The sequence below is a fragment of the Chiloscyllium plagiosum genome, unplaced genomic scaffold, assembly GCF_037043375.1.
Source record: "Chiloscyllium plagiosum isolate Xiang-an unplaced genomic scaffold, Cpla_swu_hap1 HiC_scaffold_14, whole genome shotgun sequence".
NCBI classification, from domain to species: Eukaryota; Metazoa; Chordata; class Chondrichthyes; order Orectolobiformes; family Hemiscylliidae; genus Chiloscyllium; species Chiloscyllium plagiosum.
In genome coordinates this window covers 68,376,132-68,391,888 of record NW_028270152.1, presented here as the reverse complement: position 1 = coordinate 68,391,888, position 15,757 = coordinate 68,376,132, and the positions used below count along the sequence as shown (strand labels likewise).

General features: G+C 41.2%; 1 protein-coding gene across 2 annotated transcripts in view; it reads right to left on the bottom strand.

Annotated features, from left to right (window-relative positions):
• Positions 1 to 15,061, bottom strand: part of tatdn2 (TatD DNase domain containing 2) — a 38,139-nt gene extending 23,078 nt beyond the window's left edge. Inside the window, exons 1-2 of one of the 2 annotated variants that reach the window (XM_043708535.2) lie at positions 14,100 to 15,061; positions 11,996 to 12,378 (exon numbers count right to left, since the gene is read on the bottom strand). In XM_043708535.2, coding sequence (XP_043564470.2) covers positions 11,996 to 12,378; positions 14,100 to 14,139 — 423 coding nt within the window. In that variant the 5' untranslated portion in view covers positions 14,140 to 15,061. The remainder of the gene's footprint in view (positions 1 to 11,995; positions 12,379 to 14,099) is intronic. The other variant, XM_087994509.1, reaches the window with a different exon arrangement.
• Between the last annotated feature and the right edge of the window lie 696 nt (positions 15,062 to 15,757).

Genomic DNA, 15,757 nt, shown 5'->3' with positions numbered 1-15,757 from the left:
AGAGTCAGCATGGCTTCATGAAGTAGAAGTCATTCTGGACAAATTTATAAGTATTCTCTGAGGTGGTAATAAGCTGGATAAAAAAAGGGTACACGGTGGATGTAATTATACTTCCAAGTTTTCAGGATGTCAATCAGTAACTAGCAGGGTGCCTCTGGGATCAGGTCCAGGATCACAATTATTTATAATATATTAAAGGACTTGGATGAGGAAAATTAATGTTCTATCACCAAGACGACAAAAATAGGTGGAAAGGCAAGTTAAGAGGACAGACGGACAGGTTAAGCCAATAGGCAAAAATTTGGTAGATGGAGCACAAGGTGGAAAAGTGAGATTATGCACTTTGGCAAAAATAAGAGAGGATCTGAAAATTATTTAAATGGAGAAGTGCTTCAGAAGGTACAGCAAAAAAAAACAGAGTCCACATAAATCAAAAAAAGCTACTTTGCAAATTCAGCAGGTAACAGAAATGCTGGCCTTTATTTCAAAGGGAACAGAGCATAAATAAGGAGGTTTCATTCAAGCAATACTAGTCAGGTCACACTTGGAAACTAACAGGTTTGGAATTCAAAAGAATGAGAAGTGACCTTATTGAAACAGACAAGATTCGACAGGGACTGGAGAGGGTGGTTCCCCTTGTGGGAGAGTCTAGGATCAGAAGGCATAACGTCAGAGGAAGGGGTCACCCAGTTAACAGAGGAGGAACTCCTTCTCAGAGAGTAGTACATCAGTGGGATTTCTTATCTTCAGTGAACCTCTGGACCCAGCTTAATGGGAAAGTGCTGGGAGTGTTGTCAAACAAAAAAAGATGTAGGGGTGCACATACATAGTTCCTTGAAAGTGGTGTCACACGTAGACGGTGGGATGGTGGGGAAGAAATAAGGCATTTGGCATACTTGCTTTCAATCAAAGCATGGAGCTCGGGAGTTGTGACGTCATGTTATGGCTGCTCAAGACATTGGAAAGGTCATATTTAGAGTACTGTGTAAGAAGCAGGTTATTAAACTGGAAAGAGTGCAAAATGATGTTACCAAGGTTGGAATTATAAGGAGAGGGTTGATAGGCTGTGACTTTCTTTTCCCTTGGAGCATAGGAGGCAGAGGGGTGTTCTTAGAGGCTTATAAAATCAAGAGGGCATCGATAAGCTGAATAGCCAAGGTGTTTTTCCAGGGGTAGGGGAGCCCAAACTAGAGGGCTGAGATTTAAGCCGAGAGGGAAAGATTTTTTAAAAAAGGCAACTTTTGTATACAGATGGTGGTGTGCAACGAGCTGCCAGAGGACGTGGTAAAAGTGGGTACAATTACAACATTTAAAATACATTTGGACAGGTACATGATAGGAAGGTTTGAGAGAGATATGGACTAAATGCAGGCAAATGGGGCTTGTTCAATTTCGGAAGTCTGATAGGCATGGACGAGTTGGGCCGAAGGGCCTGTTTCTGCGTTGTATTCCTCTACAACCCTTATGGGGAGGAAGGCAGGAAAGCCAAGTTGACTATCAGGTCAGCCATAATCTTAGTGAATGTCAGAGCAGACTCAATAAGGCTGATGGGCCTTTTCTGTTGCTACACCTGGAGGTATAGTACTTGTTGCTGCACAGAACAAAGAGGTAAGGAGAACTGAGAAACCAGACAAGATAGTTGAATTATCATGACAACTAGGTGACCCAAGGTTGGGGCTTGAGACTAAAGGCCAAAGAAGTTTGAGAATTATAAACCCATGCTGACATTTTTCATACGTTTTTTGAGTAACGAAGATGACCTACACACTTGAATTTACTCAAATCCAAACAAAATATGGTTAATTTTCACCATGTCAATAACATCTTATCAAATAAAGAAAAACTGTTCTTGTTCAGTTATTCTTTAACAGTAAGGAATAAATCTAGAAGTCCATTTTATGCAAGGGATCAGAAGTTATTAACCATACATTTTATTTCCAGTACACAGGTTTAAACTTGTCAATCTCTATTGACTGGTCAAATAAATAAACTGTTGAAGCTACCTCACTAACAGAATTTTCTATTTTTGAAGAAAAACACTTACATCCCCTGCAGCCTCTGGAGGAAGAAAAGACTTCTGCCTGCATCAGGTTTTGCTGTCTCTGCAGCGGTGTCATGATCTATGGAAATTCTGCTCCATTTGCCCATTATTTCCCAGCCATTTAAACTCTCTAGCTCTATTAGACTGCTCACCGTCATCCCAGCCCCGATTAGACTTACAAGCCCTATGGAGACAATGACTTCTTCCTCCAACTTCAACACTTCATGCCAGGGCAAGGACAGCAGATACATGGGAACGCCACTACCCACAAGCTCCCTTCCAAGACATTCACAATCCTGACTTAAAAATATATAACAGTTCCTTCAATATCACAGGGTCAAAATCTTAGAAGCTGGCCCCTATATAATTGTGAGTGTATTTCACCAAATGAATTACAGCAGTTCAAGGCTGCAGCTTACCACTATTGAGAAAGTCTATAGCCTTAAAACTTGTCCTTAAACATTTAGACTAAAATGTAATACTTAATTATAGAACACATTTGCTGCGCACTAGAAAATAAGCAAGATAGGCAGGGAGGCCCAGAGAAATAAAAAGAGGGAACCCAAATTATGCAGAAGATAAAAACATCTGTTCTCACCAAGTGATAACAGGATGCTCTAAGGCAATTAAGGACATTTGCCTTAACATCAGTGAATCTGTGTAAACAGGATACCGAGTGATAACATTCACAGCTGTTCCCTTGTGAAATTAATGACTGTTTGATTCTGACCTCAAAATGAAACTCAGCATCAAAAGCCTTGTAAGTGATTGTCAGGTCCCATCAATTATAACGGATTCTTACTACCCCTTGCAAGCGAGGCAGACAGAAGAAAAATCATCTTTTCAATTACAAGTCCCTGACTTGCGAAAGGGAGAGAGAGAGAGAGAGAGAGAGAGAGAGAGTAGAAAATTAACTCTGTGCTTACTTGCTATGGATTGAACTTAATTATATTTGAGACTACGATTTTGAGTAGCTATTACTGGTTATGAAATGCAAATTCTTTAAAAGGTAATATTGATGAAGCTTTAACTTACTTGCTGTCCTTGCAGACCATTCTACAGACCTTACAGACTGCTCCACTGTCAATTCTAACTAATCAGATCTTATGTATTTTTGAATTTGAATCACAACCCTGAAAAAAAAAGCATGTTTAATTTGAGACTAATGAATCAATTTCAATGCAACCTCACGGTAACATCTTAGCCTCAGGAACAGAATGATTCAGTGCTTAAGATAAAAAGCAGGAATCTGCTCCTAGCTTAAAAATGATTCTAAACCTAACATTGAAGAGATTCTGAGACAATCTCTCAGGAAGCCATTTTATGGTCAAATGTTTGCCCTCCTTGCTAAGAAGCAATTTTGTAAAACAATTGTATCAGACATGCGATCTGTGCAAAATTACATTATGAACTCTTCAATTAGCTCAGACTGGTACCTCTTTATGACAGCTTATCTCACCAGCAGACGCCTAACTCGGCTGAATTTGTTTTTCCCACCTGATGAATGGCTTAGGGCCTGTAGGAGTGATCAGTCACATAGACCTGTCAATGAACTCCTCTTCCTTATGAATTATTGTCTTTCACAGTTATCCGTCTAATATAGAACATTCAGTACTTCTGTAAACTTTTTGTATAAAGGAAGCCATTTTGTGATAGTACAGCATAGTAGTCTGCCAGGAAGAGCTGATCTCCTACTCTCCTGGGTTATTAGAACCTAGTTAATTTAGTTTATAGGTATCTGTGTTATGGTGTAACAGTGATGCTATTGGTAAATAAAGGGGATGAGTAAAATTAAACAAAACTGTCCTAAAAAGGCTTTTTATTCCAGACTACCAGAGAGTACAATCTCCAGGAAGAATCAAGAGAGGCTTACTAATTGAGTTCACAAGGGTTTTCCTGAGCCATCTCAAATCTGTACTTTAACACTATCTTCTCAAAGGCTGTGGAGCTTGGGCAATAAATAATGCCCTAGCCAATGGGTCCCATACACCTTGAGTGAATAAAAAAACAAACAAGTACAAATCTGCATTATAAATGTAAAGCCACAACAGCTAATCAAGTGTTAACTTCTTACAAAAACATACAAATTGATCCAAGCCAATAAGACGGAGTTGGCAATAATGGTTAATTTCAAAAATTACTGACGCATTCACAAAAATAAGTCACGCTAAACACTCCTGCCATAAATGGGTGATGTCCCAGTTAATGCATCCCCGTGGCATAGGCACACAAAACCAACCTTTTTTTTAAAAACTGAATCTTAGATCTTAATATCAATTTAAAATGGAGACTGATTTCATAAGTTATCCACAATTCACACCCCCCCCCTACAATAGTTCCTCAATTATAATAGCCTTAAGCTAGAGATTCAACATTCATTTGGAAGAAAGGAATTAATTATCTCAGGTGATAGTGTTTTTATGGTTTCCAGTTAGATTAGATTTGTTTGTTGACAGGTTTAACTTATGTTCTTTCACTTCCCCACCATGCAGCCTCTTCCTTCCCACTCTTCAACCAGAAACATGCCCCACCATGAAGCCTCCTACTTCCCCGATCTCTCCCTCATGCCCACATCCCTCAAAATAAAAATCCTATTTTGGCGCACACCTAGCAATTCACTTCCCTTCTGAATACCTTCCAATCATAGGCTGTTTTTGCTCCTGTGTTTACTGCCAGTATTCTAGAATCTATCTAAAAAGCACTTGGTTAGGAACTTTGCAACATCTAAAAGTATTTCATGAAAACCACTCAACATTCTGAATGGCAATAATTACATGCTGTAAACAATAGAAAAATAAAGGTACTATTTTGAGTACAGCAAGTCCTCAAAACATTACAGTTCGGCTCTTGAAATGTACAACTCCAAGGAGGGAACAAAAGCTAAATTTTCTCATTACAAGCAATATATAAATAGTAGTTCTGACATGCCTGTCTCATCAGGAAAGCAATAATTAAAACAATATTTGTAAATGAAATATCTTTTTCTTAAAAAATGGTCTTCCTATTTACCTTGTACTATTTTGTCTGCTCACTAATCAATGTTTATTGCCTCTCCTGCACTGCCACAAACTAGTTCCCAATACTCCCAGTTACGGATCACCCCTCCCAGCCACATCGCTTGTCTGCTGCTTCCTTCTCCTGAACCCTAGCTGAGTAGGGCCTCGGGAGATAAGTGATGAAAAACATGTAGAACAGCTTTGGAGCAAATGATTTCTGAGTCCTTCATAGCAGGTTGGATTATTTTCAGAAATGCCAATTTAGTTGATGCATCGGAATTCTCAAATGCAAAAACTGTGCATTCTGGGCAACACTGAAGGAAAGAAAGGCTGTCGATGGAAAATCTAATATTCTTTGATGCTTAAAAAGCTGAGGAAATTTTCAGTGACAACTACACAATCAAGAAAAGTTAAGCATTCAAATTAATTCCAATTTAATTATAGAACAATCAGGCAGGGACAAATTGGACCGAAGGGTCTGTTCCGTGCTGTACACCTCTGACTCTAAATGGACAATTCAGGACATATCAAAATAAAAGCAACTTCATACAGAACAGCCACAAGGTGGAGGCATCATGTCATATTTGTACAGTATCTTTGAGTAATAGATTCATAGAGATGTGCAGCACAGAAACAGACCCTTCAGTCCAACTTGTCCATGCCAACCAGAGATCCCAACCTAATCTAGTCCCACCTGCCAGCACCCGGCCAATATCCCTCAAGTCTTCCTACTCATATCCATCCAGGTGCCTTTTAAATGTTGCAATTGTACCAGCCTCCACCACTTCCCCTAGAAGCCCATTCCACACACACAACCCTCTGCATGAAAAAGTTGCCCCTTAGGTATCTTTTATATCTTTCCCCTCTCACCTGAAACCTATGCACTTGAGTTCTGGACTCCCCCACCAGGAAAAAGACTGTATTTATCCTATCCATGTCCCACATGATTTTATAAACCTCTATAACGTCACCCCTCAGCCTCCTATGCTCCAGGGAAAACAGCCCCAGCCTATTCAACCTTTCCCAATAGCTCAAATCCTCCGACCCTGGCAACATCCTTGTAAATCTTTTCTGAACCTTTTCAAGTTTCACAACATCTTTCCAATAGGAAGACCAGAATTGGATGCAATATTCCAATAGTGGCCTAACCAATGTCCTGTGCAGCCGCAACATGACCTCCCAACTCCTGTACTCGTACTCTGACCAAACGCTTTCTTCATTAACCTATCTACCTGCGACTCCACTGTGAACCTGCACTCCAAGGTCTCTTTGTTCAGCAACACCCCCTAGGACCTTACCATTAAGTGGATAAGTCCTAAGATTTGCTTTCCCAAAATGCAGCACCTCACATTTATCTGAATTAAACTCCATTTGCCACTCCTCAGCCCATTGGCCCATCTGGTCAAGATTCTGTTGTAATCTGAGATAACCTTCTTCGCTGTCCACTACACCTCCAATTTTGGTGTCATCTGCAAACTTACTAACTGTACCTCTTATGCTCGCATCCAAATCATTTATATAAATGATAAGTAGTGGGCCCAGCACCGATCCTTGTGGCACTCCACCGGTGACAGGCTTCCAGTCTGAAAAACAACCTTCCACCACCACCCTCTGTCTTCTAACTTTGAGCCAGTTCTGTATCCAAATGGCTAATTCTCCCTGTATTCCACGAGATCTAACCTCGCCCACCAATGCCCCATGTCGAATGCCTTACTAAGTCCATATAGATCACGTCTACTGCTTTGCCATCATCAATCCTTTGTTACTTCTTCAAAAAACTCAATCAAATTTAAGAGACATGATTTCCCACACACAAAGCCATGTTGACTATCCCTAGTCAATCCTTGCCTTTCCAAATATATGTACACCTTGTCCCTCAGGATTCCCTCCAACAACTTGCCCACTACAGAATCAGGCTCATGGTCTATAGTTCCTGGCTGGTCGTTACCACCTTTCTTAAATAGTGGCGCCACATTAGTCAACCTCCAATCTTCCCAGCACCTCACCTGTGACTATCAGTAATACAAATATCTCAGCAAGGGGCCCAGCAATCATTTCCCTAGCTTCCTACAGAGTTTTAGGGTACACCGGATCAGGTTCTGGGGATTTATCCACTTGTGTGTTTCAAGACATCCAGAACTTCTTCCTCTGTAATATGGACATCCTGTATCTTCTATGTCCCTTTCCACAGTAAACACTGACGTAAAGTACTTGTTTAGTATCTCCCCCATCTCCTGCAGCTCTACACAAAGGCCACCATGCTGATCTTTGAGGGACCCTATTCTCTCCCCAGTTACCTTTTTGTCCTTAATGTATTTGTAAAAACCCTTTGGATTCTCCTCAATTCTATTTGCCAAAGCTATCTCATGTCCCCTTCTTGCCCTTCTGATTTTCCTCTTCAGTATACTCCTATTGCCTTTAGATCCTAAGGATTCCTGTCTATACCTGACATATGTTTCTTCCTTTTCTTAACCAAAACCTCAATTTCTTTAGTCATCCAACATTCCCTATACCTACCAGCCTTTCCTTTCACCCTAACAGGAAGAAACTGTCTTTGCACTCTCGTCATCTCATTTCTGAAGGCTTCCCATTTTCCAGGAGAAAGTGAGGTCTGCAGACGCTGGAGATCAGAGCTGAAAATGTGTTGCTGGAAAAGCGCAGGTCAGGCAGCATCCAGGGAACAGGAGAATCGACGTTTCGGGCATAAGCCCTTCTTCAGGAATGAGGAAAGTTTGAGGAAAGAACAGCAGACTAAGATAAAAGGTAGGGAGGAGGGACTTGGGGGAGGGGTGTCGGAAATGCGATAGGTGGAAAGAGGTCAAGGTGAGGGTGATAGGTCAGACTGGGGTGGATACGGAGAGGTCAGGAAGAAGATTGCAGGTTAGGAAGGCGGTGCTGAGTTTGATGGATTTGGCTGAGACAAGATGGTGGGGGGGGGGGGAAAATGAGGAAACTGTTGAAATCAGAGTTCATCCCTTGTGGTTGGAGGGTTCCTAGGATCGACATTTCGGGCATAAGCCCTTCTTCAGGAATCCTGTTCCTGAAGAAGGGCTTATGCCCGAAACGTCGATTCTCCTGTTCCCTGGATGCTGCCTGACCTGCTGCGCTTTTCCAGCAACACTTTCAGTTCCCATTTTCCAGCCATTCCTTTACCTGCGAAAATCTGCCCCCAAACAGCTCTTGCCTAACACCATTAAAATTGGTCTTCCTCCAATCTAGAACTTCAACTTTTAAATTTGGTCTATCTTTTTCCATCATTACTTTAAAACTAATAGAATTATGGTTGCTGGTCCCCAATCACCTGCCCTGCCTTATTTCCCAAAGGGTAGGTCAAGTTTTGCACCTTCCCTAGTAGGTACATCCACAAACTGAATCAGAAAATTTTCTTGTACATGCTTAACAAATTCCTCTCTATCTAAACCTTTAGACTGGGACTGCCATAGTTTATGTTTGGAAAGTTAAAATCCCCGACCATAACCACCTTATTCTTCCTACAGATTAGCAATTAAAAAACAACCGACCCTCCAAAGTAGTATAATGAACAAAGCATTTCACAGTCACAAGGATTCTTTCTTTGATTACGGAGATTCAAATAAACAAGGCCAGTCTGGCACTTGTAGATCATGAATATTAATTGTTATTTATCAGCCCAGACCTTGCTGCATTAAAGGAACAGGCTTCAGTATCAGAGTTATGAATGGTACGGAACATCATGCAAACATCAATAAAAATCTCCACTTATTTTGTGACAAAGGGAAAGTCATTGATGAAATAGCTAAAGGTGGCTGGGCCTAGCACACCATCTTAATAAACTCTGGTACCAATGCCTTGGGACAGAGATGATTGCCCAACAAACCACTACCTTCCACAGAAGTGGAGTTGAGGATTATCAGATCAGCCACAATCTCATTGAATGTCAACGGGCTAAATGGGTTGAATGGACTACTTGTGTTCTTACATCTTAGGTTTTTGAATGGTGGGGTAGGAATGACAGACTGAATGGCCTGCTCCAACCAAAGCTCCTAAGTTCTGCCACATCTAGGGCCTTGAATGATGATGGACAATTCAACAATTAACAGGTAGAGGATACTCCACAACCATCCTCAGCCTCAAAGGTGATGGCACCCAGTCTTTCGGTGCAAAAACAATTTGTGGCCAGTTTTATTCAGAAGTGCTAAGTGATGATTGAACCAGAGTGCCTTTTATTCACACCATCCCCATAACAATGCACACCAATAGTAAATAAGAAATCTAATAATCTCTACATTAAATATGCTTTGCAGTGAACTTCCGCAGCCTTCTGTGGAGAAGGATTCCAAAGGTTCACAAAGATAACTTATCTTGGGCATAATGAATAGTCATTTAGCTTCTCTGCCATTCCTATTCTCTATTTTAAATTCTCCTGACTGTCTAATGGAGACATATTAGTTTTAGCCAAATGTGCCCTTGTTACATACCCATAGATGCTTTTACAGTCTCTTCATGTGTTTTGCTAGAGTGCATTTATATTCTATTTGTCCCTTCCTTATCAGTTTCTTGATCCTCCTTTGCTGTTCACCGAAAACCACCAAATCATAGAATCCCTATAGTGTGGAAACAGGCTGTTAGGCCCAACAAGCTCACACTGACCCTGCAAAGAGTAACTCATCCAGACCCATTCCTACATTTACCCCCGACTAATGCAGGTAATGTACACGTCTCTGAACACTATGGGCAATTTAGCTTGGCCAATTCACCTAACCTGCACATTGTGTACTGTGGGATGAAACCAAAGCACCCAGTGGAAACCCACGTAGACACGGGAGAACATGCAAATTCCACACAGACCTCACCAATATGGGGATTGAACCTACAATCTTGGTGTTATTAGCACCATGCTCTAAGCATTTGAGCTAATCAGCCGTTAGACTTACTTTTTCAGGCAACCTTACAGGCCTTATCTTTTTATCTTCCATAATCCTGAACTTCATTAGTCATGGCTGGCATTTCAAGGTGCAAGTAAGGTAATAAATAAAGACTATCCATCGCCTGTGTACTGACATGCCTTTTAATATTTTCCCAATCCACTTCAGCCAACTTCTACCTCAATGTTTCCTTTATTCAAATTTAACACTTGCTTCAGATTGAACTGTCTCACTTTCAAACAAATGTAAAATTCTAACATTGTGGTCACTCATCCATAAAAGTTTTTATTATAAGAGATTGTTAGTTCATCCTTTTTCATTACATGATACCATACCTAAAGCAGCACACCCTCTAGTTGGTTCAACATACTACTCAAGAATACCATCACTAACACTCCAGAAACTTCTTTCAATTGTAGTCGTCAAATTGGTGTACACATTGAAGTCATTCAAGGTAACTGTGTTGCCTACACTATATGCCTGTCTCTTCAGATACATGGCTTGGAGAGGGTGGACGCTAGGAAATTGTTTCCGTTAGGCGAGGAGACTAGGACCCGTGGACACAGCCTTAGAATTAGAGGGGGTAAATTCAGAACAGAAATGCGGAGACATTTCTTCAGCCAGAGAGTGGTGGGCCTGTGGAATTCATTGCCACAGAGTGCAGTGGAGGCTGGGACACTAAATGTCTTCAAGGCAGAAATTGATAAATTCTTGATGTCACAAGGAATTAAGGGCTACGGGGAGAATGCGGGTAAGTGGAGTTGAAATGCCCATCAGCCATGATCGAATGGCGGAGTGGACTCGATGGGCCGAATGGCCTTACTTCCGCTCCTATGTCTTATGGTCTTATTAATACTGATCTGATCAGTTGGTCAAAAGATTGCTTAGTTTCATTAAAAGCATTCTGCCTCCAATGTTTAACGTGTATTGTTGCTCTGTTAATAGACTTACCAGGCTAGCAATTAATTTTTAGGTATGCCTTGGTGTTGCTCATTGAGTAGCCTCCTGCACACCTCATCAAGGCAGGGTAAGTCCCTTGGCTTGATGGCAAAGTAGTAAAAAATATTCAGGGCTATGAAGTTACAAATTATGGTTAGACAATATTCCGATCACCTGTAACAACCAAATTAAGTCACTGAGTTATTGGATTTCTTCTGAATCTAAATTTTGTTTTTATGTAGAATCCCTACAATGCGGAAACAGCACTGTGGCCCAACAAGTCCACACCGACTCTCCGAAAAGTAACCCACCCAGACCCATTCCCTACCCTATTACTTTATATTTACCCCTGACTAATATACCCAAACTACATATTCCTGAATACTGTGGGCAATTTAGCATGACCAATTCACCTAACCTGCACATCTTTGGATTGAGGGAGGAAACCGAAGCACCCTGAGGAAATTCACACAGGCACAGGGAGAATGTGCAAACTCCACACAGTCACCAGAGTCCCTGGTGCTGAGGTAGCAGTGCTAACCACTGAGCCACCTCGCCACCCCATCCTCTCCCTTCACCCAGTGGCTAAAAACAATGACTTTATGTTTTCTCAACGCTGAAGAAAGGTAATATCAACCTGAAACATTAACTGTCTCTCTACATAAATGCTATTAGACCTGTTGAGTATTTTTGCATTTTTTTATTCTTTACGACTGTCAGGCATCTGCTTCTGTTTGGAATACATTCCATTTAGGGTGTAAAGTTGTCAATTTTTTTATCATTACCTAGAATTGTGAATTCTTAACAGCATGAAACAGGAAGTCCCATTTAGTACATTCCTTTTGGCGGATAGCACAACAGTCAGACTATTGACTAACCCGCACAACCACAGTCATGTGCACACCTCTGGGAAAGATAAAAATCTGGGAATTCTTCCACACAGAACATAACTAATAATTTATTTGAATAGTCAAATAGAGACTATTAGTAGGCTAGGACAGTGAGGATGCAAAATCAAAAAACTATCACTTTACCCACATATCTAAAAAGTGAGACGGTTGGTAATTTACAGGAAATTCCTTTTATGCCAGAAGAACATATTGTGACAATGATACCTCATCAGCATGCTCCAGACTTGGTGATCTTGATGTTGATCTCTTCGGATTGTGATTTTTGTCACCAAACAGTGTCTTCCGAAATGAAATACTCCTTTTCCATTGATTTGTACAGTTGAAGACAGCACCATGAGTTTCTGGTGTGGAATTCACTTGTTCAATACCACTAAAGGCTGGCCCCATTTCTTTGTTAGTCTTCAATGCGATTTTCTGAATGCTGTCTACATGATCCAGCACAGAACCATTATTGCTTTGTCTGGCCTGCTTCCAACGTGAAAACTGAGGCATCTCTCTTGCATATTTTCTTGGAGATTCAATGGAGTCATCATCCAAACTAAACTTCACCTTTCGCTTTTGATTGCTTGACTGCATTACTGCTTCAGCTATATTAAACAAAAAAAAATGTCAGTCATTAAGCATTCAGAGGCTCCCACTTGAATACATGTGTCACTGGACTCGTAACCCCAAAGCCTCCAATGTTTAACATGTATTGTTGCTATGTTCATATTCTCACAACAGCTAGGAATTAAACCTACATTTAAAAAGCTAGCATCAGTAATGGTGACATGAAACTAGCAAATTATTGCAAAAAATAAGTCTGGTTCACTAATGTCCTTTAAAAAGAAATCAATTGCCTTTATCCAATCTAGTCTTTAGGTTACTCTACATCCACAGTAATGTGGATGATGTTTAACCGCCCCTCGAAATGGTTTAGCAAACCATTCAAATGCATTAAACAGATCCAAAAAAACACAAGTTAGGCACACTTCAGTTTAACCAGTAGACTGAGGTCTAACAAAAAGGTACACATTTTAGGACTTGTGCAAAAACTGAAAAAGCTATCGAGTCAAGCAATACAATTTTGTTCATGCAGGGTATTACAGGACTTTCAATGTCTGGGCTAAGGTATTTGCCCCAGGAGGACAGCTCGAGTAAACTAGGGTTATCCACTTCTAAATTCTATGGCATGAGAGAGAGAAACTTCTTGAAGCACAATGTTTTCAGGGTAGATGTTGAGGAAAAAAAAGTTTACCCTGGCTGGGGAAATCTGAAACACAGGATGAATCTCAGCTTAAGGGAGGAGCAATTGAAGATAAGTCCAAGTGTTTTAAGGCACAGGAGGAGGCCATTTTTCCAATTCATTCCACACCAATTCTTCATTAAGCATTTCAGTCTCACTTTTCCCACTCAGTTTCTAAAATCCTGCATATTTATCTTCACATGACCAACCAATTTTTTAAAGTCAGTTTCCATTTCCACTACACCTGTGAGCAGCACATTTCAGATCATTACCACTGTGAAATGTTTTTTTAAATTCATGGAATGAGGGCATAGCTAAAATAAATTAGCATTTATTTCCCTAATTGCCCAGAGGGCAGTTAAGGGTCAACCACATGTCTGAGTCCAGAGTGACATGTAAGCCACATAACTATGTCAGCTTCCTTCCCTGAAGGACATTAGTGAACCAGATGGGTTTTCCAACAGTCACCATTACACCCTTAGTTCCTGATTTTTGTTGAATTCAAATTACACCATCTGCTGCAGTGGAATCCCAAACCGGGGTCCCCAGAATATTCCCTGGGGTCTCTCTCTGGATTAACAGTCAAGACTAGAGTGGTGTTGGAAAAGAACAGCAAGTCAGGCAGCACCCAAGGAGCAGGAAAATTGATGTTTCAGGCAAACGCCCTTCATCAGGGACAGGCTTCCAGCCTGATGAAGGGCTTTTGCCAGAAACGTCCATTTTCCTGCACCTCTGATGCTGCCTGACCTGCCGCGCTTTTCCAGCGCCACTCTCATCATGACTCTAACCTCTGCAGTACCCAATTCCGCCTTTCTGGATTAACAGTCCAGCCATATTACCACTGGGCCTTCACCTCCCAGTAAAACATCTTCCTCACATTCCCCATTATATTTCTCGCTCAAGTCTACCACCCTTGGAGGAGGGGGGGGGGGGGGGGCAAACCCTTTCTTTCTGTTGCGATTCACAAAAGCTCTCTCCGCCCTCATAAAATTGCTAGCAGCGCTGCGCCCAATCTGTCCCTATTCCAAATCGTTGCACTTGTATATGCACTTCCCCCATCCCCCCCATGAAGCTCGCGCTGACCGTTAGGCCTCCACGCGCCCCTATTCCAGTTCCCACTCATCGCCACAACCGCACGTTAGAGCGGCGCGCGGTGGGGCAGACCGCTCCACACCACCAACTGTCCCTGCGCCTCTCGCGCACAGAAAGAGGGAGGGGAGATTACAGGCGGTTAGGTGACAGTTTATAAAATGGAGGCCCTTTCCTTCTTGATTTCAATTTGTGGAAGCAATTGTGAACGGGGTGGGGCCGCTCGATTTCAGTGCCTCTCCCCCCCCCCCACGTGGTTTAAGGGTGGGCTCGAATTTGAAGTGTTGGGTGGATGAGCGGATTGTGCAAATAGTTTGTTGTGCTATCTGCTGAAAGGAATGCACTAATTGGGACTTTCTGTTTCATGCTCTTAAGAATTCACAATTCTAGGTAATGAGGGGAAAAAAATAGACAACTTTACTCCCTTTCAGCTAACCACGCGCCACAATATCGTGTAGTTGTCGAGGTTTCAGGCTTTAAAACAGTTTGCTAAATCCTCAAATTCATCACTTTCTGCTGGCCAGTTTTCCCTTCTTGCCGATCTTATGTCCTGGAAACAATGCAACAAAAAAAGCAAAATACTGCAATTATTGGAAAGCTGAAATAGATTTGAAGCAAAGTTCTGGAAAAACTAATAAAAACAACAAAGAGCTGGGGATGCTGGAAATCTGAAACAAGACAGAAATTGTTGGAAAAACTCAGCAGGTCTGGCAGTATCTTATGGAGAGAAAGCAGAGTGAAAGTTTCCAGTCCAGTGGCCTCATGAAACTTGATATCAAAAACTATGTTATTTGTTGTTGTGCTCAATCTGTTAAATTCTGGCAGAGTGAAGAAAGTTCCAACTGCTCTTCGAGATGCCATGACAATCATGAACTTCAAAAATGAAGACAATTTAAACTGTGGCAAATGTGGGCATAGAATGTTGCTCTCAACTGTTGACAAAGTCCTAGCTAAGTTATTTATTGCCTGTTATCAATTGCAGAGAATGTTCTTCCAGTGATGCAATGTGACTTCTGACCCACTAGAGGAATCATCAATATGATCTTCATAGCACACTAAGTTCAGCAAAAGTGCAGAGAGGAGAACAATCCTTTATACTTTACTTTTTAAATCTCGCAAAAGTTTTTGACACAATGCGCCCTTTGAAATGTGCTATACCAATAATTATGCCCAACTAAATTCACAAATATAATTGGTTCACTGTCCAGGTTGTTCTCATTGCTTATTAAAAGTCGTACTCGTTTATTTAACATGATTTGTCTGTAATGCAATTTGTGAATTGTCGAACTTTTTAAAAAAGTGAACTCCCATTTACTGTTCTGTGATTCTCATCCTAGCAGTAGACATCGCAGTGCACAGAGGACTGGACTTCGCGCCGGCATCATGTAATCAGTTTGCTCGTGTATTTTCTCATGAAGAGCTTCATGAAAGGTATTGTGAAATGTTTGTGTTAGTGAACTTGGAAAAGCATCATGAACATGTTTCTACAGCCTGAGGACAAGAAGCTGGGCGCAATCTGTTAGTTTACAAACTTCAAGTTGAAATAAGAGTGAAGTTTCACTGGAATTGACAAACAGTAAAAGGACAGTGTTAAGGAGCAGTTTGAAACTTGGCTTTGTTGTTTGTATTAAAAGCTTTTTTTCTCTCTTATT